The sequence below is a fragment of the Dasypus novemcinctus genome, chromosome 10 (genome assembly GCF_030445035.2).
Source record: "Dasypus novemcinctus isolate mDasNov1 chromosome 10, mDasNov1.1.hap2, whole genome shotgun sequence".
In the NCBI taxonomy this organism is placed as follows: Eukaryota; Metazoa; Chordata; class Mammalia; order Cingulata; family Dasypodidae; genus Dasypus; species Dasypus novemcinctus.
Window position 1 is genome coordinate 11127954 of NC_080682.1, and position 20486 is coordinate 11148439.

The window sequence follows — 20486 nt, forward strand, 5'->3', positions numbered from 1 at the left end:
TTTTTCTAGACTTCCAAAACCCTTCATGTACCCCATTATCATCTTAACCCCTGCTTTCTATACAGAGCAGATTATTTTTAGTTTTCTGCATCTTCCGAGTAGTTTAATAAGTCCAGGGAATTTTTCCGAAGAATTTCAGGAGTAGAGATCAGTTCCAAAATTGGAATCCATCATGAAGAAGTTATCCCTATTGGTGCTTAATGGGCCCCACCTTTGAACTATCCAGTCACCTTGCTCAGCTAATTCTTGGAGGGAAGACAGCAAACTTTACGTTACAAACCTTTGCTGAGGCCTCTGCATCACACCATGGCCACTTCCATCATCACCCCTGGAAGCCTGCAAAGTTGGAGCAGCTCCCGCCAGAGCTGTTGATCAAGTCTGGCTTGCTGGCTTCACCTTGGAGAGCTGGGCAACAGCATTTGTCCAGAATTCATGACAGCTGGCAATTATCTTTGGCTGAACTAGAGGCCTTGGCTGGGCTCCAGAGGCACGTCAAGCTGTCCAATAGAGACCAGGGTGCTGGGTTGCCTTGAGACACAGCCCTTGGGTGTGAAAGTGATTGTGTCTGAGTTCTTATTCTCACTCTGGTCACTGTGCTGCTTCCTGTGGCCTCTCAGAGAGTTGTACTAATGAAGGAGGTGCCACAGATCTCATAGTGGAAGACCCGTTGGGCTGCTATTTTGGCAACATGTTGGAGTTGCTCTCTCTGTGTCCTTCTTTGCCCTCTGGAGTCCAGTTCTCTGTTTTGGCCTTGCCCCTATGTATTAGTTAATGTGCTTGGCCAAGGTGCAGAAGTCTCACTTGAAAGGATGGTCTTTGCCAAGAACTTGGCTGTGCATGTGCAGGGTAGCTGTGTTGGAGCAGGAGTAGCTGCACTCGAGATACTCCTTGGGGTGGTTGGCAGCTGGCTATGTTCCAGAAGCTCAACCCAGTCCCAACCCAGGAAGGCACAGTATAGCCACTTGAAGGTGTGCTTGATGTGGATGTGTGCCTTGAGGGTTGCCTTCATGGTGCAGTACACATCACAGAACTCACACTTGAAAGGCTTCTCGCCTGAGTGCCTGGTCATGTGCCTTTTCAAGCCTGAGATGATTTTGAAGTTGGTGCCACAAAATTAGTACTGGAAGGGGGTGTCCCTGTGTGGGATCAGAGATGGAAGGTGAGCTGGCTGGAGTTGCAGCTGGCATGAGGGTAGAGCTGACATTTGAGGGCTGCTTGTTGGAATGTATCCACAGATGCTTCTTGAGGCTACTGCTGTCCGCGGTGGCATCGTCATAGAGGTGGCACTTGTGGGGCTTCACTCTGGTGTAGAAGTTCCTGGGCTTGGTCAGGTTGTCCTTTTGGCTAAAGCACCTGTCACAGAACTCACACTTTTGTGTTTGTCTTCTGTGTGGATTCCTAGATGATTGTGGGAAGCTGCCTCTGGCACAGGTGTTGTATTGGCCATCTTGCTGCTAAGCGCTATTTTTAGATACTAACCCGGTTAAGTTTCTGTTTCCCCACCCTCGCTGAAGCAATTAAGTTTCTATTCTTACGCCACTCCCTGGGGCTCCAATTGGGCACTCCCTAAAGAGCATGAAAGTCTTTCCGCGGACATTGCCAAATAACCATCTGCACATGCGTGTGGCACGAGAATCAAAATCTAGTTAAGCAATCATTTACTGACACATGTGTTGTCAGTATGTACCACCTCATTCATCCCTGGCTATAAGAACCCCTGACTGACCCTCAATAAACGAGGCTTGATCAGAATCTTGTCTTGCCTCCATTCTTTGTGTCTCTTGTCCCTTTTTCATTCCCACTCCCTCCCTCAGGTCTCGGTTCGACTGATCTGTGGGTCGGGTCAAGTGGCGCCTGAACAGGGACGTGAGTACGAGGGATCCAGTGAGGAACGCCGATCGAGGAACTGGCCAGTTCGCAAGAAAAGAGAACGCAAGAAGAGAGAATCAGGAGGATGCCGCGAGGGAACCTGCCTCACGGTCGAGGCCTCGGTAAGTGATCGGCGATCATGGGACAAGAAATGAGCCAGCATGAGACATTTGTAGAGGGTCTCCAAGAGGCATTAAAGACACAAGGAGTAAAGGTGGAAACTGATGATGAATCTTCTAATATAGAATCGGGTGAATCTGAGGAGGAGACAGTAAAGTCTCGACCTCCGCCATACGTTCCCTATATCCCTCAGCCCCACCTATAGTTACGCCGGTAGTCGACCCAAGGAAGGAGTTATTAAAAAAAAATAGAGAAACTAAAAGAACAAATCCAGTTAGAGGAAGAGCACCAAGAACTTATATCCCAATTAGGAAAGCTGAAAACAGGAAAAGCAAAAAGTGAAACTAAAAATATAGAGCCCCGCGCCAAGCCACCCGCGCAAGGAGCGGTGTTAAGGAACCCCCAGACTTCTAATCCTTCAACTACCTTAAGTGAACCCGAGGTTTTTCCTGTAACTGAAACCACAGATGACCAGAATCAGGCCTGGAGACACCATAGCGGCTTTGACTTTAAACTCATTAAGGAAATTAAAACTGCGGTTGCCCAATACGGAGCTACCGCTCCCTACACCCTAGCTATTGTAGAATCCATTGCTGAAAATTGGCTCACCCCCATCGATTGGCACACTATTGCCCGTGCTACTTTGTCTGGAGGGGATTATTTGTTATGGAAATCAGAGTATGTTGAGCTTTGCAAAGATACTGCCAGGCGCAATGTGCAAGCGGGCAATGGGTGGATCCTAGATATGCTAATAGGAGAAGGAAATTATGCTTCCAATGAAACCCAAATGCAATATGATGCAGGCTTATTTGTGCAAATTCAAGCTGCAGGCACTAGAGCCTGGAGAAAATTACCTACCAAAGGAGATCTTAGTTCCTCCCTTACTAGCATAAAACAAGGACCGGATGAGCCTTTTGCAGACTTCGTACATCAGCTCATAACCTCTGCGGGGAGGATATTTGGAAATGCAGAGGCAGGCACTGAATTTGTAAAACAATTAGCTTATGAAAATGCAAATGCTGCTTGCCAGGCTGCAATCTGCCCCTATAGAAAGACAGATTTGTCTGGCTATATTAGATTGTGCTCAGACATAGGAGCTGCATATCTACAGGGTCTAGCAGTGGCGGCAGCCCTACAAGGGTTTACAGTTAAACAGTATTTGGCCCAGCAAAATAAAGGGAAATGCTTCACCTGTGGTGAAGAGGGCCACTTCGCTAAAAACTGCAAGGGTCATAAGCTTAGACCAAAAGTGACACTCTGCAGCCGAGCGCTTCTGGCACTCTAACCCCGGCACTAACCATGCCACAGTTCTGTGGAAAGACCCAATGGATAATACTTGGCATGGACCCGATCCCATCCTAATATGGGGCAGAGGATCAGTTTGCGTCTATTCAAAAGAACTAGATGCAGCCAGGTGGCTGCCGGAACGATTGGTTAAACAAATGGATAATAACAATCTATCCAAGGAGAGGACTCTCCCTGAGATGAATACTATTTTCTTGCAGGAGAGTAAAGAACGCTAAAACCAATGCAGCTGTGCGGCCCCCCTGGAATCCTTCTATGGAGCTTCGTCACCATCGTTGGAGCCCTTCTGTTAAAACGCCGGCCAGATCTGTGTGACTACGTGCTGTGCAGCCGCGAAATGCAGGAACGGCTGCTGCCCGCCCTGCAGAGCGCCATCACGCGCTTCTACGGCGACAGCCCCTTGTGGAATGGGTTGAATGGACTGTTACCCTACATACTCCCCCTCTTGGGACTTCTGCTTGGCTTACTAATACTTCTATCGCTAGGACCTATTCTCTTTAACAAGATTATGGCCTTTTTAAAGCAACAACTGAATGCCATAAAAATGCAGCCCATCCAGGTCCATTATCATAGACTGGACATGGCCGACTAAGACGAGGGGTCTGACCATTACTTGCAAATGGATCCAGCCGGTAGGCCTGATCCCAGACCATGAATATCTCGTCAGTATCTTCTGAGGCGCTGGACTGGTTAGTCAATGACGGGCAACTGGGCAAGGCATTCTCACGATAGCAACCGCCTAAGACAGGGACGTGGCCTTTCGCCGCCACGATTCTCAATGATGGGTAAGGTTTAAGGCAGTCGTCTGTTTGCCAGCCCTGACCTAAGACAGGCACAGTCCCCCCAGAATGGGCCGTCTTGTCAGTCTTCCTTTTCTGCTAAAAATATTAAAGAAAAGGGGGACCTGTGGGAAGCTGCCTCTGGCACAGGTGTTGTATTGGCCATCTTGCTGCTAAGTGCTATTTTTAGATACTAACCCTGTTAAGTTTCTGTTTCTATTTTTAGATACTAACCCGGTTAAGTTTCTGTTTCCCCACCCTTGCTGGAGCAATTAAGTTTCTATTCTTACGCCACTCCCCGGGCTCCAATTGGGCACTCCCTAAAGAGCACGAAAGTCTTTCCACGGACATTGCCAAATAACCATCTGCACGTGCATGTGGCACGAGAATCAAAATCTAGTTAAGCAATCATTTACTGACACATGTGTTGTCAGTATGTACCACCTCATTCATCCCTGGCTATAAGAACCCCTGACTGACTCTCAATAAACGAGGCTTGATCAGAATCCTGTCTTGTCTCCATTCCTTGTGTTTCTTGTCCCTTTTTCATTCCCACTCCCTCCCTTAGGTCTCGGTTCGACTGATCCGTGGGTCGGGTCAGATGATGGTCCAAATCTTTCATGCCATGAACAGTTTTGAAGTGACAACCTGGATAACAACAGTTGAATGTCTTCTTTCCAAGGGTGCCCATTTTTTCCCTTGACTCTGAGGGAAGAGAGATGATAAGGGCCTTCCAAGGGGAGACAAGCTGCTTTTGGAACATCATTATCCAGTTTCAGAGCCGTGTGGGATTGGAGGTGGATGGTGAGCTGGCTGGAGTTGTGGCCTGCATAGGGGCAGATCTGGCATTTGAAGGGACACTCGTCCAAATGCATGTGCAGGTGCTTCTTCAGGTTGCTGCTGTTGGCAGAGGCATAGTCACACATCTTTCACTTGTAGGGCTTCACACCCATGAGGCACTGCACGTGAGTCTTCAGCTTATCCTTCTGGCTAAAGCACTTGTCATTGACCTCACACTTGTGGGGTTTGTCTCCAGTGTAAATTTTTAAATGATGCTCTGTGTCCTGCATGCCGTAGGCAGTCTTCAATTTGCAACATGGACAGCAGCAGTTAAGCCTTTTCTGAGCAGGTAGAGTGGCAGGCTTTTTGGCATGTGACTTGGCATGGAGAGACATAACAGTGGCTGTCTGGTTTTCATTGCTTTCTGTGGGTAGGTATGTTTGAGACCCATGTTCAAAAACAAATTCTGGAACTGAAACTGTGATCATCTGAGTCTCTGAGGTTCTAGTGGAAGCCTGGGTCTGGATGACTGGGACTGTTTCCTCCAATACAAACTGACTATGCTAGGGGCTGCCTTGCGTGTTCTGGTCAGCTGGTGGCCTCTTTGCTTGTGAGCTACAAAGGCATCCAAGTTGTTAAACTGCTGCTTGCAGATGCCGCAGATATGGATGTCAGGAGACAGCTCAACCAGCACCACTGTGTCACTTTTTCATGAGCCTGGGAGGCTCTCACCTTTCCTGCTCGCATCCATGGCCACAGCCTGGGGGTACCTGGCCAGCTGGGGTGCCAAGGAGAGGGGCGCTATTTACATGGTACTTGGATTTTTCTTTTTATTTTCCACCCTTCTGCCACCTGCCAACCTTCCTTGTCTGGGCGTGTTTCTCTTTTCCTGTGCTTTTTAGTTGTTGTGGAGTTCCCCTGTTTATAGGAGTTTGGATGCCCCCTGTTTCCCAGGAGACAGACTTCCCTCCTTGGGGTGTTTAAAGCAGGCAAGCCTTGCGCCAGACTGTCCACCTCTGTTTCTTACATTCCTTCTGTTGTCTCAAGCTGCTTTTGCCTGGAGGGCAAATTCTGGGAGGGGAAGCACACTGGAGAGCAGTTTCCCAAGTCAGCCTTTCCCAGCCAAATAGGCCAAGGACCCACCGAGGGGGTGCAGGCCAGCTCCAAAGTGCCCTGGGGAGGGGAGCAGGAAGAGCTCCAAGAGCGTCCTCCATGGCTCCCTAAAGCTGAGCTTTCTTGACCTGCCAACAAAATGTCCTTCACCTAACTGTCCCCTGCAGTCCTGAAGAAATTTAGCATCATTAAGTCCCCTCAGGGAAGTGGACTTGGCCCAGTGGTTAGGGCGTCCGTCTACCACATGGGAGGTCTGCAGTTCAAACCCCGGGCCTCCTTGACCCGTGTGGAGCTGGCCCACGTGAAGTGCTGATGTGTGCAAGGAGTGCCCTGGCACGCAGGGGTGTCCCCCACGTAGGGGAGCCCCATGCACAAGGAGTGTGCCCCGTAAGGAGAGCTGCCCAGTGTGAAAGAAAGTTCAGCCTGACCAGGAATGGTGCCGCACACACGGAGAGCTGACACAAGATGATGCAACAAAAAGAGACACAGCTTCCCGTAACACTGACAACAACAGAAGCAGACAAAGAAGAACACAAGCAGCAAATGGACTCAGAGAGCAGACAATGGGGGGTTGGGGGGGGGGCGGGGAAGGGGAGAGAAATAAATAAAAAATAAATCTTTAAAAAAAACCAAAAACCAAAAAAACAAAAAACAAAACAAAACAAAAAGTCTCCTTTGCTGCCACATTTTTCCAGGGCAGGTTGGAACAGAGGCTGCCCTCAGAACCAGGCTTTCAGTGATCTGAAGCTGCTAATCAAAAGCTGTGATCGGTGACAAGCTGTGCCTACCCCTGGTCTTGGGGAAGAGGATTTTCATGTCCCTTTCTGTCACTAGTGAGCTAGCAAGGGGCTGGAGCCCATGGCAGCTTGCCTTGAGAGAGGGGAATGTGCACTGATAACTGCCAAGACAGAAATCAATTTACTGGTCTTCACTGTAATTTACCAGCCTCTACCTCCTGCTCTTCCATGATTTCTATACCTTGATCTTCTGGCTTCTAGGAGCTTCAAAATGGTTGTTTCAGACAGTTCCTTCCTGTTTAATAATTGTTCTGGTGGATGGACTGAGTCCTGGAGCTCCCTACTCTACCACCTTCCTATAATCTTCCAGCAACCTTTATTTGCAGTCTTGTACTGCCTGGCTCAGGCTGGGCTGGGCTCTGGGCAGTATAGAGCTGAACTAGATGCCTTTCTGGGCCTCAGCAAGTTCATGGCCTGGTGGGGATGTGGGAGTTGGGGCAATAACAAGTAAAAAAAAAAAAAAAAAAAGGAATACTGTGGGGGCTTTGGAGCAGGCCAAGGATCTTTCAGTCTGGACAACCCTAGATGAGGGGCCCCAGGAGTAGGACTAGGGTGGAGGAGTTCCTGAGAAGACACAAGCTTGATCCAGCAGAGTGATGTGTAGGCACCACCTTGGACACGTTCTTCTAGAAGCTCAGGCATTTTTCCTTCTGTTTAATTTCTCTCTGGAGTTTGCAAAGTGTGTTTGGGATTCTGTTTGCACCGGAGTCCCAGCCTGGGTCATAGTAATGGAAGGCCTCTCTACTGGCCCTGACAGGAGGCCCATGGAACAAGGCAGACTTAAGGGAGACCCTGAGGGGGTTCAAGTCTAGTGGAAAAGAAAGCAGAGATAAACTGTGGGTCTGGATACAGAGTGGTAGCCCCCAATTTGGCCCATTAGGTCCTCTGAAGTCTAGCCCACTTGACCTTCCAGGAGTTATCCCCCTGCTCCCAGTGGCCTGACCCCCAGCTCTTGCCAGTCTTTCAGTAAGGGTTCAACCAGAAGGAAATATATCTTAAGGGGTTTATTGCAAGGAATTGGCTTACACAATTGTGGTGGTGGTCTAAGCAAGTCTGAAATCAGTAGGTTTGGCCCATCAGGAAGGCCAGGCTGGACACTCTTGGGCAGAATCAGTCCACATGTGGAATTTCTACTTCTATGGAGAAGCCTCAGTTCTGCTTTTAATGCCTTTCAACTGACTGAATCAACCTCACCCAGATTATCTAGAATAATTTCCTGTACTTAAAAGTTGAATGATTAGGAACATTAAATCACATCTAAAAAACACCTTCACATCAACACCTAGATTAGTGTTTGATTGAATAACGGCCCTATTGCCCAGCCAAGTTGACACATAAACCTGACCATCACAGTTCACCCCTTGTCATCTTAGCATCCCTATACCTGTCCTTAAACCATAATTAATTTCCAAATAAAGAGATAACAAAGCCACAATTCCATCTAACATGAGAAAACTATCCTGTGTACAATTGAAAATGTGCTGGCCTTTCCTCCAAAAGAGGTCCAAAGTGACTAGGTAGCTGTCTCAGCTTTCAGTTCAATGGAATCATTGTTATGTTTCCTGGTGGAAGTGTTCTTATATTTGGAGCTAAGACCTCTAGACCAGCAGAGCCTAAGGCCATGGAGATAGGAAGCAAAAATTTTGCTAATGGGTCACTAGGGATAATTGATTGATTGATTCCTTGACTCCTGGACTGGTAAATCCTGGCTTTCAGGGAAACAGCACCATATATTGGATGCTAAGTTAGAGCATGCACAACTTACAGCCCCAGCCTTACAAGGTATTTCCATCCAGCTGGCACTGTAACTGAATCTTCAAAAGACTATTTCACCATTCTATCAAGCCGGTTCCTTCAGGATAATGGGAAATATGGTAAGACCTTTGCATTCCATGAGCATGGGCCCATTGATACATTTGCTATGATCAGATCAGAAGGCATTCTGTGTGGCATACCATGATGGTGGATAAGGTATTCTGTAAGCCAACAGATGGTAGTTTTGATAGAAACGTTGGCTGCAGGGAAGGCAAATCCATATCCAGATTAAGTGTCTATTTCAGTAAGAACAAAGTGCTGCCTCTTCTATGACAGAAGTGGTCTACTGTAATAAATCTGCCTGGTAGATGGCTGATCACCATGGTGCCATAGAGGGATGCAGTGTTGATCTCTGCTGTTGGCAGCTTGGGCACTCAGCAGGGCTAGAGCCAGTTTGGCCTTGGTGAATGGAAGTCCGTGTTGCTGACCCCATGTATAACCTCCAACCCTGTCAATGTGGCCAAATTTTTAATGAGCCCATTGGCCTATAACAAGAGTGGATAGGGAAAGTGGCTAAATGTACCCACAGAATGTTTCTTTATTAAAATTCTCTTCTTCAGAGGTCACCTTTTGGTGAGAATTCACATGGGATATGAATATCTTCACATTCTTTGACCATTCAGAGAAATCTATCCAGATGTCTCTCCCCCAGTTCTCCTTTTCATCAATTTTCTGATTATGTTTCTTCCAAGTCCCTTACTATCCAGCCAAACTATTGGTCACAGCCTGTGAATCAGTACACAAATATGTCTCTGGCTATTTTTCCATCCAAGTAAAATGAACATCTATGTGCATTCTTGAAGTTTTGCTCATCTGGGAGGATTTCCCTTCACCACTGTCCTTCAGGGATGTCTCAGAAAGGGGCTGTAGTGGTGCTTCAGGTATCCATTTTTGGATGGTGCCTGCATATCATGCAGATTCATCGATGAGTTTTCTAATCCTCAGTCAAGTGGTCAAAGGGACCTACCCAAGAGGCCATAGTTGAGGGCTGGGAAAGAGAAGGTAATGTGGCAAGAGAAGGGCCATGGGCATTTGGACTGCTTCTTCATGTAACTTAGCTGTGCCTTCAAGGCTTGCTTGAACCCGATCTTCCATATGCCACTTCCATTTGATGATGGGGTGGTGCTGTGCACACCCAACTTTATGGTTAGGTGGGCCAGACATCATTCAGTTCATGATGGGCAGTCCTGACATTCCTGGAAGAGGGAGGACCCAGAAAGATATGGTGGCAATGGGCAGGTAAGTGTCCAATCCTGCAGGGCATGGCTATGACACTGGTGTGCTGATTGATTGTCAACTCTGTTAACATAGACATGGCAGCTCCTCAGACTAAAGGTATGGTACATCAGCCAGGGCAAGACCCTGCTGTGGCCAGAGGTCATGGCTGGAGGAGGAACCAACACTACTGTCATAGTAATAAAGGGCGGAACAGCCCAACTGTGTTCCTGATCAGTTCCTATCTTTTTGCTGCCAGCTCATGCTGTCTTTTATGTCTAACTGCTTATGCTAACACTTGGAGCACCATGGAAAATATATGTTCAAACTGGGCCCACCACACCTTGGATACACACAACCCATATGACTGTTGGGTGTGTGGTCCCATGTCTTTGAGCAGCTATGGAGGCAGCCCCTGGTGGGTCGATCCACTTTGAGGTGTGATTAGGAAGCCACCCAATGCTGGCTTTGAGAACAACAGAAGGAAAACAGAAGGGAAGTTTAACCTTTAACTGTATCAAGGCTAACACAAATGATACTGTTCATTCATGGGGGGAGGAGGAATTAGGAGGGATGGAACTAAATACCCCAGGGCACAACCTAACCTTTTCCAGCAAAGCCTCAGAAAGAGAAGCCAGCAAGAAGGCACATCATGCCCCAAAGGTACCACATTCTGCCAACGGGAGTCCTATGCCCAATTATGGGATGGATTCATTTGGCTAACTCTTCCCATGGGATACTATCACAACCAGCCTCCCTCAGTTAGGAACAAAGAAACTACACAGAGGACCGTGAATCAATTAATACTAGATATCTGTCTATGGAATATAAATGTGTTCATTTCGTCCTAGGGTGTGTTATTTCAGTAGGCGGAAACCCACACAGTAAACAAGGAAATATCACACTCCCATCATGGGGTGGTCCTGCTACATTTTCAAATAGAGGGGCAAGAATCTCTTGAGTACATAGACAGCGCCTAATAAAATAAAACAGGGAAGCGGATGTGGCTCAAGTGATTGAGCTCCCACCTACCACAGGGGAGGTTCGGGTTTGATTCCTGGTGCCTCCTAAAGAGGACAAGCAAGACAGCAAGGTGATGTGACAGGCTGGGAGGGCAAGCTGATGCAACAAGATGACACAAGAGACACATGGAGGAAAACATAATGAGAGATACAACAAAGGAGGGAGCAGAGGTGGCTCAAGTGATTAGGTGCCTCCCTCCCACATGGGAGGTCCCAGGCTCAGTTGCTGGTGCCTCTTAAAAAAATGAGCACACAACAAAAACAGACACAGCAAATTCAAACAATGAGGGGGTGGGGAGAAATAAATAAATAAAATAAATCTAAAAATAAAAATAAAAAAGGAAACAGACCAAAATGTCAAGCCCTCAATATTAATGCATGTAACTATGAACCTTATTCTTATAAAATAGAAATTAAGTCTAAAAATAACTGTTGCCTAAGAGTTACCTCCTGAAAACCTCCTTGTTACTCAAATGTGGGCTCTCTCTAAACCAAATTCAGCAAATAAATGCACTACCTTCCCCCCAGCATGGGACATAACTCCTGGGGATGAGCCTACCTGACAGTGAGGTATTAATAACAAGCACGGGGAAGCAGACTTGGCCTAATGGATAGGGCGTCCGTCTACCACATGGGAGGTCCGTGGTTCAAACCCCGGGCCTCCTTGATCCGTATGGAGCTGACCCATGCACAGTGTTGATGCACATGAGGAGTGCCGTGCCACACAGGGGTGTCCCCTGTGTAGGGGAGCCCCACGTGCAAGGAGTGCGCCCCATAAGGAGAACCACCCAGCGCGAAAGAAAGTGTAGCCTGCCCAAGAATGGCACCACGCACGTGGAGAGCTGACACAATAAGATGACGCAATAAAAAGAAACATAGATTTCTGGCACCACTGATAAGGATAGAAGGGGTCACAGAAGAACACACAGCGAATGGACACAGACAGCAGACAACTGGAGGTAGGGGGAGGAGGGGAGAGAAATAAATAAAAAATAAATAAATAAACAAAAACAAACAAACAAAAAAACCATCATGTCTGTTAGTTAAAAGAAAAAAAGTAACAAGCACCAATCAGCAATGCATTTGGAAAAAGACCTTGATCAAAAGGGGGAAACATCAAACACAAAGAGTTTTTATGACCTACTCACCTATTCTCCAGATTATTGGATTCACCCAGGACAATTAACAAAATGGTGATGATGGACAATCCCCACCCCCAAAAACAGATAGTATCTACAACTGCAAGCAAAACAGTTCCTTCCACGTGTCTCAGTCTGAGGCAGAGCAGGTATCACAATGCCCAAATCCTCAAGGTTGAGGAATGAACAAGCATAAGGGGGGAATGCAACCAGGGACAAAGTAAACTTATTCAAATTGTGGTAATGGAAGAATTTGTAAGATTATTATAAAGATAGTGGTTACCAGAGGTTCCAAGGGGAGAGGGAAGGAATAATAGGTAGAACACAGGGCATTTTTAGGGATTGGAATTAAGTGCAAACCACCTTGTAAACGATGGACCTTGGTTAGTAGGAATGCTTCAACATTTATTCCTCAGTTGTAACAAATGTACCACACAATTGTACAATTTGTTTTTTTTAAGGTGGTACTGGAGATTGAACCCAGGACCTCATAAATGGGAATCAGGTGCTAAACCACTGAACTACACCTGCTCCTCAATGAGAATTGGTGTTTTCCATTTTGTTTGTTTGTTTTTAGGAGGTACCAGGGATCAAATCCAGGACCTGGTCTATGGGAGGCTGGCGCTCAACTACTTGAGTTACATCTGTACCCCAGGAGGTTCTTAATAGGGGAAGATGTGGGAGGGGGAAAGGATGAGGTATATGGGAATCTCTTATACTTTCTTTCTTTTTTTTTTTTTTAAGATTTATTTTTATTTATTTCTCCCCCCCTCCCCGTTGTCTGTTCTCTGTGTCTATTTGCTGTGTGTTCCTTGTCCGCTTATGTTGTTGTCAGCAGCACAGGAATCTGTGTTTCTTTATGTTGCATCATCTTGTTGTGTCAGCTCTCTGTGTGTGCAGCACCATTCCTGGGCAGGCTGCACTTTCTTTCGCGCTGGGCAGCTCCCCTTATGGGGCACACTCCTTACGTGTGGGGCTCCCCTACGCAGGGGACACCCCTGCATGGCAGGGCACTCCTTGCACACATTAGCACTGCACATGGGCCAGCTCCACACAGGTCAAGGAGGCCCGGGGTTCGAACCGCGGACCTCCCATGTGGTAGACGGACGCCCTATCCACTGGGCCAAGTCCGCTTCCCCTCTTATACTTTCGATGTAACTTTTCTGTAATCTAAAACCTCTTTAAAAATAAAGTTTATTATATTTTAAAAATATTATATATCTGGGCTATGTGTTTCCTGAAAATGCTCCCATCCCATTGTCTTCACTAGCAGTGACTCTTTTGCTACTGACTGGGGCAGGCGCCCCAGTATCTATTGGGATTGTCGTGATTGCACACAGTGGTTATGTGGCACCAACATGTGGCCATGGCTGCCGCTCCAGGTGGATGGAGAGATGTGCTCTTGGCTCCCCCTGGATGGATTCTAAGATGTCAGACACAATCCCAGGGCCCTTAAATGAGTCTATTTGGAAAGGGAGGTGGAGCAGGTCTGTATTCTCTTGGAGGGTTTATTTGATCTCTGTTTTTGTTTCCCAAGGAGGTGATACTGCCTTCACTTTCAAGATAGAAGCCTTCCATAAGTTTGTAATGACCCTCAGTGGTACTACATAGCCTCTCTATGCTAAATCAAGGAACTGCAGCTCTGGCTCTGTGCAGAGTGGTGCTGCAAAATCTCACCACAGCCCAAGGGGCAGCATGTGCTTTATTAAAATTGAGTGCTGTGTCTAGATTCCAGAAAAAGAAGCAGAAGCGAGTAAGTCCTTAGCGTACTTGCAAAAACAGCGGCCACTCACAAGTCGGGTGAGGGACGACTCCTGCTGGCCTCGATGATTGGTTCAGGGGTGCAGCTGGTGGAAAACACCGTTGATGAGCCTTCTGGGGATTGTGGCGGTTGCGCTTCTTCCATGCACTTGTATGTATTGTTGGCACCGGTTCTATCGCCAATGCTCCTTAAATATGGGAAAAACAGTTTTGCAAACTATACCCCCACCTTGCCCACAGCCCAGGGACTCTTGCGAAAGAGGGGACGTGTGAGATTGCAAGGCCAGCTCCGAGGGGTGGATTGCATGGCACATAGTGCACCTCCTATGGGAATGGGGATGGCCTCGCGCCTCGTCCCGCCCCCCCCCCCCAGCCTCCCAGGCATCCCTCCTTGGAAGCACCACGAGCTTTAGCTGCTGTAACCTTGAACGCTGCCCATCCCGAGCACATTTTGTTTTGAGAAAAGAGCACATACCGAAATGGTCTCCCACTCCTTGCACACAAGCCTCTGGCATTCAGCCGCCTTTGTCCCCCTGCTCTAAGTAATCTAAAGTGCAGTCGTCATAGGTGCAGCCACACTTGTGCACTCTGCTGTCTGTCACAAGGCAGCCACAGCTCTCTGTAAGTAAGTTTCCCTAAAAAACAATTTGGACCGATCACTCTGGTGTTCAGCTCTTCTTTCTCCGGAACTGCACCCAGTCCCGTTGCAGGGTGATTTGGAGCAGTCCCAGCTGGGTCTTCCCGTTTCTTCTTTCAAAGTAAGTCCTGTTGCTGGATCAGTGGACATGAGACTTACAAACAAGGGGGCCAAAGAGGCCAGTAAACATATGACAAAGTGTACTTCGTGAGTAATTGTAGAAATGTGAATTAAACCTCTCTAAAATGTTATCCTATAGCTACAATATTGGCAATATTATAAAAGATGGATGAGCAATTGCGACTTTTATATGGCTAGAGAGAAGCTTAATTTTGCATCCTTTCTTGATTACAGCTGAAGAGTATCATACCCCGCGATCCAGCAACTCTGGTTTGTTATAGTGCTTTAATGAGTGAAAACGTTTGCTTGTTGTTTTTGCTTGTTTTGTGCTCATTGCCTGCTTGTTGCTTTTTTGCTTGTTGTTTTCGCTCCATGTCTGCTTGTTGTTTGTTTGCCTTCTTTAGGAGGCACCAGGAACTGAACCTGGGATCTCCCATGTGGGCGGTGGGCACTCAATTGCTTGAGCCATATCTGCTCCACGGTAATGTCAGTTTAATTGAGTCATGATCAAATTTTTTAAAAATAAAATTTTTCTGAAGTTTATCATTCATACATGAACATACACAAAAATAAGTGTATGGTAAAAGTTGTTAAATAAACATGCGTATCATCATACAGGGGTCTCACACATCACCCCACCCCCAACACCTTGCATTGTGGTGGATCATTTGTTACAAACTATGGAAGAGCATTGTTAAAATATTACTACTAACTATAGCCAACATTTTATATTTGGCCTATTTCCCCCCAACACACTAGATTGTTAACACCCTGTATTAGTATTATATATTTGTTGTAGTTCATGAGAACACATTCTCATATTTACTCTGTTAACCACAGCCCTTTTTCCACCACTGGATTTCCTTTGTTATGCAGTCCCATGCTTTCTACAAACTCAATTTTTAAAAGTTAAATTAAATAGAATGGCAGAAAACATAATTTATCAGTGCATATCTCATCTAGTATGGGTAAGATTTTTTGGTAAGACTTTTGCTTTATTTATAGACCTCCAGTTATGTATGCATAGCTGTGTACTGGGTGCATTATAACATATATTTCTTACTATGAGTCTGGATCAAAAAAGTTTTAAAGCCTCTGCTCTAGAGAAACACCTGCCCAGGTACACCAAGAGGCTGGTGTGGGCATGCTCATGGATGTCTTTCAGGAACGATGATACTGTGAATGCCCCAGTGTCCACTGATGAGGACTGGATAAAATTGTGCTACATTCTGCAGTGGGAATACCAGGAAAAGGAACGAACAATGGCTGCAATCCAGAGACATGGATTAGGAACTTAATCTTGGGCAAAAAACTGAAGTTGTGGCATGCATGACGTTTGACCCATCTTCTTTTTTTTTAAAGTTTTATTTTTATTTTATTTATTCCCCACTCCCCGCTGCTTGCTCACTGTCTGCTCTCCATGTCCATTCACTGTGCGTTCTTCTGTGTCTGCTTGTCTCCCTTTGTTGTGTCATCTTGCCGTGCCAGCTGTCCATGGGTGCGGGCCATCAGCTGTCTGTGGGCACAGGCCAGATTGCCTTCAAAAGGAGGCCCTAGGACACAAACCCAGGGCCTCCCATATGGTAGATGGGAGCCCAATAGGTTGAGCCACATCTGCTTCCCTGATCCACTTCTAAAAAGTTCAAAAAATTCAAAACTAAATATTCATCGTAAAGAGATACCTTTATATGTGTAAAATATTTCTAAAAAGCAAGAGAGCAATAGATAAAACTCAGGAAAGTGGCTGTAACTGCATTAGAGAGAGGGGAACTGGAGTTAATTTTTTTTTTTTTTGAGTAACAGTTTTATTGAGATGTAATTCACATACCATACAATTCATCCATTTAAAGTGTAAAATTCAATGATTTTTAATATGTTCAGAGTTGTGCAGCCGTAACCACAAAGAGGTTTAGAACATTTTCCTAACCTCAAAAAGACACCCCCCACAACCTCCCCCAGATTAAAGGTTACTGGTTCTCAATCCTTGGTTGTAGGGAGCCACCCACTGTGAGACCTATTTACAGCCTCCCACAACATGGCGGATCTCACAACATGGCGGATGTCACAACATGGCGGAGTTCACAAATCTGCCCTGTCATTTCCTTATTCTTCTTCCTCCCTGCTTCTTTGCTCCCCCCTTCCTGCTACAACTCAGGTGACCACAGCGATACGCATGCGCAAGGCGTGAGACTCTGCAGACCCGGCACGAACTTTCAGCCAATCCCCTCCTTGGACGTCTGCCACCCATAAAACCAGCCTATCACCTATGTACACGTTCCCTTCCCTCTCAATATATCCCCGTGTTTTACCCCCAATAAACGAGTTTTGATCAGAATCCTGTCTTGCCTCCATTCTTCGTGTCTCTTGTCCCCGTCTCTGTGTCGTTTGCTTTGTTTCTAGATCCCGGAGCCTGGTCGGATGGGAGACGTCCTGTTGTATTGGCCTGGCCTGCGGGTGGGTCCGGGTCACTTGGTATCATGGGGAAAAAAGTTGCAGTTTGTGGTTAAACAATAACAAAAACGAAACCTCAAACCTCTTAGCTGTCACTCCTTCCTCATCTTTTTCTCACCCTCCCCAGCCGTAAATAAACATTAATCTAGATTCTGTTTCTACAGATTTTATCATTCCAAACATTTCATATAAATGGAGTCACATGCTATTTGTGACTGGCTTCTTTTGCTTAGCATAATGTTTGCAGGTTTCATCCATGTTGCAGCATGAAGTTGTACTTCCTTTTTAGGGCTGAAAAAATTCTTTTGTATGGACATACCACATTTTGTTTATCCATTCATCTGTTGATGAACACTTGAGTAGTTTCTTCCTTTTGGCTATTGCAAATAATGCTACTATGAACATTTGTGTACAAGTTTTTATGTGATACAGGGCTAATTTAAAATACAGGTTATTTTGGGAAGCGGATTTGGCTCAACTGATAGAGTGTCCCCCACTATATGGTGGGTCCATGGTTTAAACCCAGGGCCTCCTGGCCCATATGGTGAGCTGGCCTATGTGCAGTGCTGATGCGTGTAAGGAGTGCCCTGCCACACAGGGGTGTCCCCACATAGGGGAGCCCTATGTGCAAGGAGTGTGCCCTGTAAGGAGAGCCACCCAGTGCGAAAAAAGTGCAGCCTGCCCAGGAGTGGCACCGTACACACAGAGAGCTGATGCAACAGGATGATGCAACAAAAAGAGACACAGATTCCTGGTCCCGCTGACAAGAATCCAAGCGGACACAGAAGAACATGTACAACAAATGGACACAGAGCAGACAATGGAGGGAGAGGGGAAGGAAGGGGAGAGAAATAAATAAAAAATAAGTCTTTAAAAAAATAAAATACAAGTTATTTTCTATTTCTTCATCTAGGTTGTTGGTACACGGGAATTTTATTGTTGTTTTTTTAGTATCTTGCACTCATGTTATGAATATTCACATATATATGATTTAACAAACCCCACTAAAAAGTAATGTAGTCTAAGGTTTTCCTGGAGGGATACCAGGGTATTGATAGTGCTGCCTCCAGGGAGAGGAAGCGGGTGGCTGGGGATGCATGGAGGCTTATTTCTTCTCTTTATAACCTTTTATTCAGTAAAAATACACATGAAAAAAGAACAAGCTTTTCTGTACGGCAGGTGGATGCCTTAGTGTTTGTCGGCAGGCTGGGTGTGTGGGCTGCCCCCGCCACGTTTTCTGGCCAGTGGAGACCACTTTGGCCTCCTCCCCCACCCGGCAGCTGGAGGGCGGCAGGTGGGCAAGCGGAATTCCCAGCCCACCTGCCCTGGCTTTGCTGACTTGCCTTTCATGAGGCTCTTTCGGCGGATGTTCTGACCCTCTGAGCAGACTGGATTAGGTGAAAGGTTACCAGCCCCAGGACGGGAACAGTGACGGGTCTTCCTGCCTCTGGTGAGTCTCCTGCTGCCCCCTGCCCCCAGGCCCCTCTAGCTGAAAGCACCCAGCCAAGCCCTCCTGCCCAGGGAAGCAAGGATGTGAGGACCTGGCTAGGGGATGCCGCTGAGCCAGCTGAGGCCCCCTGACTCACGGTCAGCCACTCAAAGCTTGCCCAGCATTCCCGTGGGGGCCGGTCCCAACTGCTCTGGCCAGTGGCAGCAGGAGGTAATTCGCTAAGTCACCCCACTATCTCCTTCCAGAACTGAGGGTGGAAAACACTTCCGGGGTTGTCCCTCTGAAACCCAGAGGGGAGTGAAGTGGAAATGCCGAAAGGGGCAGAGTCTCTGGGCGTTGACCACGTGGGCTGTGAGAGCAGCTGTCCGCAGGGAGGCTGTGCAGCCTGAATAGTTTCCATTCCACTCGTGTCCTCACAATAAACCTCGCTTTCTCTTTTTTTGTTCTTTTGCTGTTTTTTTTTTTTTTTTTTTTTTTTTTTGCTAAATTCTGCTCCTTGATTCCCTACCCACAGGTTCCATGGTGAGGATGCTAAGCCTCCTTTCCAGTCCCACCCACTCGTTCCTGGCCAGTTTGCTCAGGATGATGCAGCCCATAAATGGACGTCAGAAGAGAGACCCTTACGTGGGGCTTTGGGTGGGATGTCACTCCGGTGCCTCCAAAAAGCAGCACCCCCCCCCCGTCAAATTGGTAATGGATTTTGATTTCCATTTGGTCTAGAACGTGTGTTTCTGAACTATGGGCAGGAGGGAGAGAGGAGTGTTCTCTGGCCGAGCTTCGGGCCAAGCATGCAACTGATGACAAGCTTTCCTTAGTTCCATCAGCTTTGGCGTTGGTGGCAGTGTTTGCCTGTCCTGCCAAAGGTCGGCCCCAGTTTCCAGGGCTCTGGGTCTGAGCCTCCTTGGAGGTCCTCTGCTGTTCTCCTTGGAGGAACTGCTCCTCCCCTTTGACTTTTGTTCCTCCATCCTGCCTTGACCCTTCACCCGTTTGACCTTGCCTATTCCACCTCCCTCCTCTCCTCTCCGCCCCGAAACTTGGTGATTTTTGACCGTGTTCCTGACCTCAGCCGCCACCAAATCTGGAGCTCTGATTTCTCTTATCTCTGGCAGGATTCTGGGCATGGGGACCGGCCCTGCTTGACTCAGGTTTTCAAATATTTATAGGTCTGGGCAGGGTCAGAGGGAAAACGAAACCCTTACAGCTAAGCTAAGGCTGAACCAACAGGCACTGTCTTGACAGAAGATGACTTCAGCTGGTGCCCCGGAAGAGGCTTTAAATCTTTTATTTCAAAGAAACAACTCCCCTGGAGGTGTGACTGTGTGTGTTCTCCTCGTTGGCCTGCGGCTCTGGCACAGGGGTACACAGGTCCATGCCGAGGCCTGTGTGCCTGGCTCTCAGACACAGCAGGCACCGTGGAGCAGGGCCAGAGCCCAGAGGCTCCCCTGCCTCAAGGCCGAGGACCCCGGTGGCTGGGTTTGTGTTTGTGTTTCCAGGCCCTCTCCCAGCCATCCAGGAATGGTGGGTGAGGCAGGGCAGCCCCGGGCCAGGGCCAGGGCCTCCTCAGTCACCCTCTCAAGAAGGGCTGTGAGTTGAGTTGCTGGGAGAGGGGATTCAGGAAAGTGCTGGGGGGTGGTTGTCAAGAGGTTGCCCCAGGCAGTGTCTGGTCTTGTCCTTTTCCCTCCACCCCTGTCTTCCTCTTCTGGGTTTTCCTTCTTCCTTCAGGCTCCAGGTCAGCCACACTTGGGAAGGGCTTTTATTTACTCTTCATAACAACCTGTGAAGGAGGAATAATCACGCCCACTGTGACAGGTGAGGGGACTGACACTCGGCCAGGCAGAGAGGGGATTTGAACCCAGGGGGCTCTTGACTCCAAAGCCTTGAATTTCTTTTTTTTCCTGACTAATTTCTTTAATCCCACAAGAAAAATACGAAAACATTCTCCTAGTTTAAAATCAAAACAAAACACAAAACCCCTACTAGCCTTGAGGCTAAAGTCCTCCTTTTGCCCCCTCCCCATCGTGGACACTGCCCCTCTCTACCACTTGGTGTGTGTCCTTCGAGATATTTTGCTATTCATTTGTGTCCATAGATAGAGCTCCTCTAAATGTAGAGA

The 20486-nt window shown here is 47.3% G+C and overlaps 1 protein-coding gene and 1 pseudogene across 2 annotated transcripts in view; one reads left to right on the top strand and one right to left on the bottom strand.

Annotated features, from left to right (window-relative positions):
* The window catches only part of PLAAT3 (phospholipase A and acyltransferase 3), a 55334-nt gene extending 50755 nt beyond the window's left edge, over positions 1 to 4579 (top strand). Inside the window, exons 5-6 of one of the 2 annotated variants that reach the window (XM_023586829.2) lie at positions 1815 to 1991; positions 3495 to 4579. In XM_023586829.2, coding sequence (XP_023442597.1) covers positions 1815 to 1991; positions 3495 to 3512 — 195 coding nt within the window. In that variant the 3' untranslated portion in view covers positions 3513 to 4579. Of the gene's footprint in view, positions 1 to 1814; positions 3461 to 3494 lie in introns of those variants that run through there. The other variant, XM_058305274.2, reaches the window with a different exon arrangement.
* On the bottom strand, positions 462 to 5604 carry LOC101417371 (zinc finger protein 64-like; annotated as a pseudogene).
* Positions 5605 to 20486: the final 14882 nt, after the last annotated feature.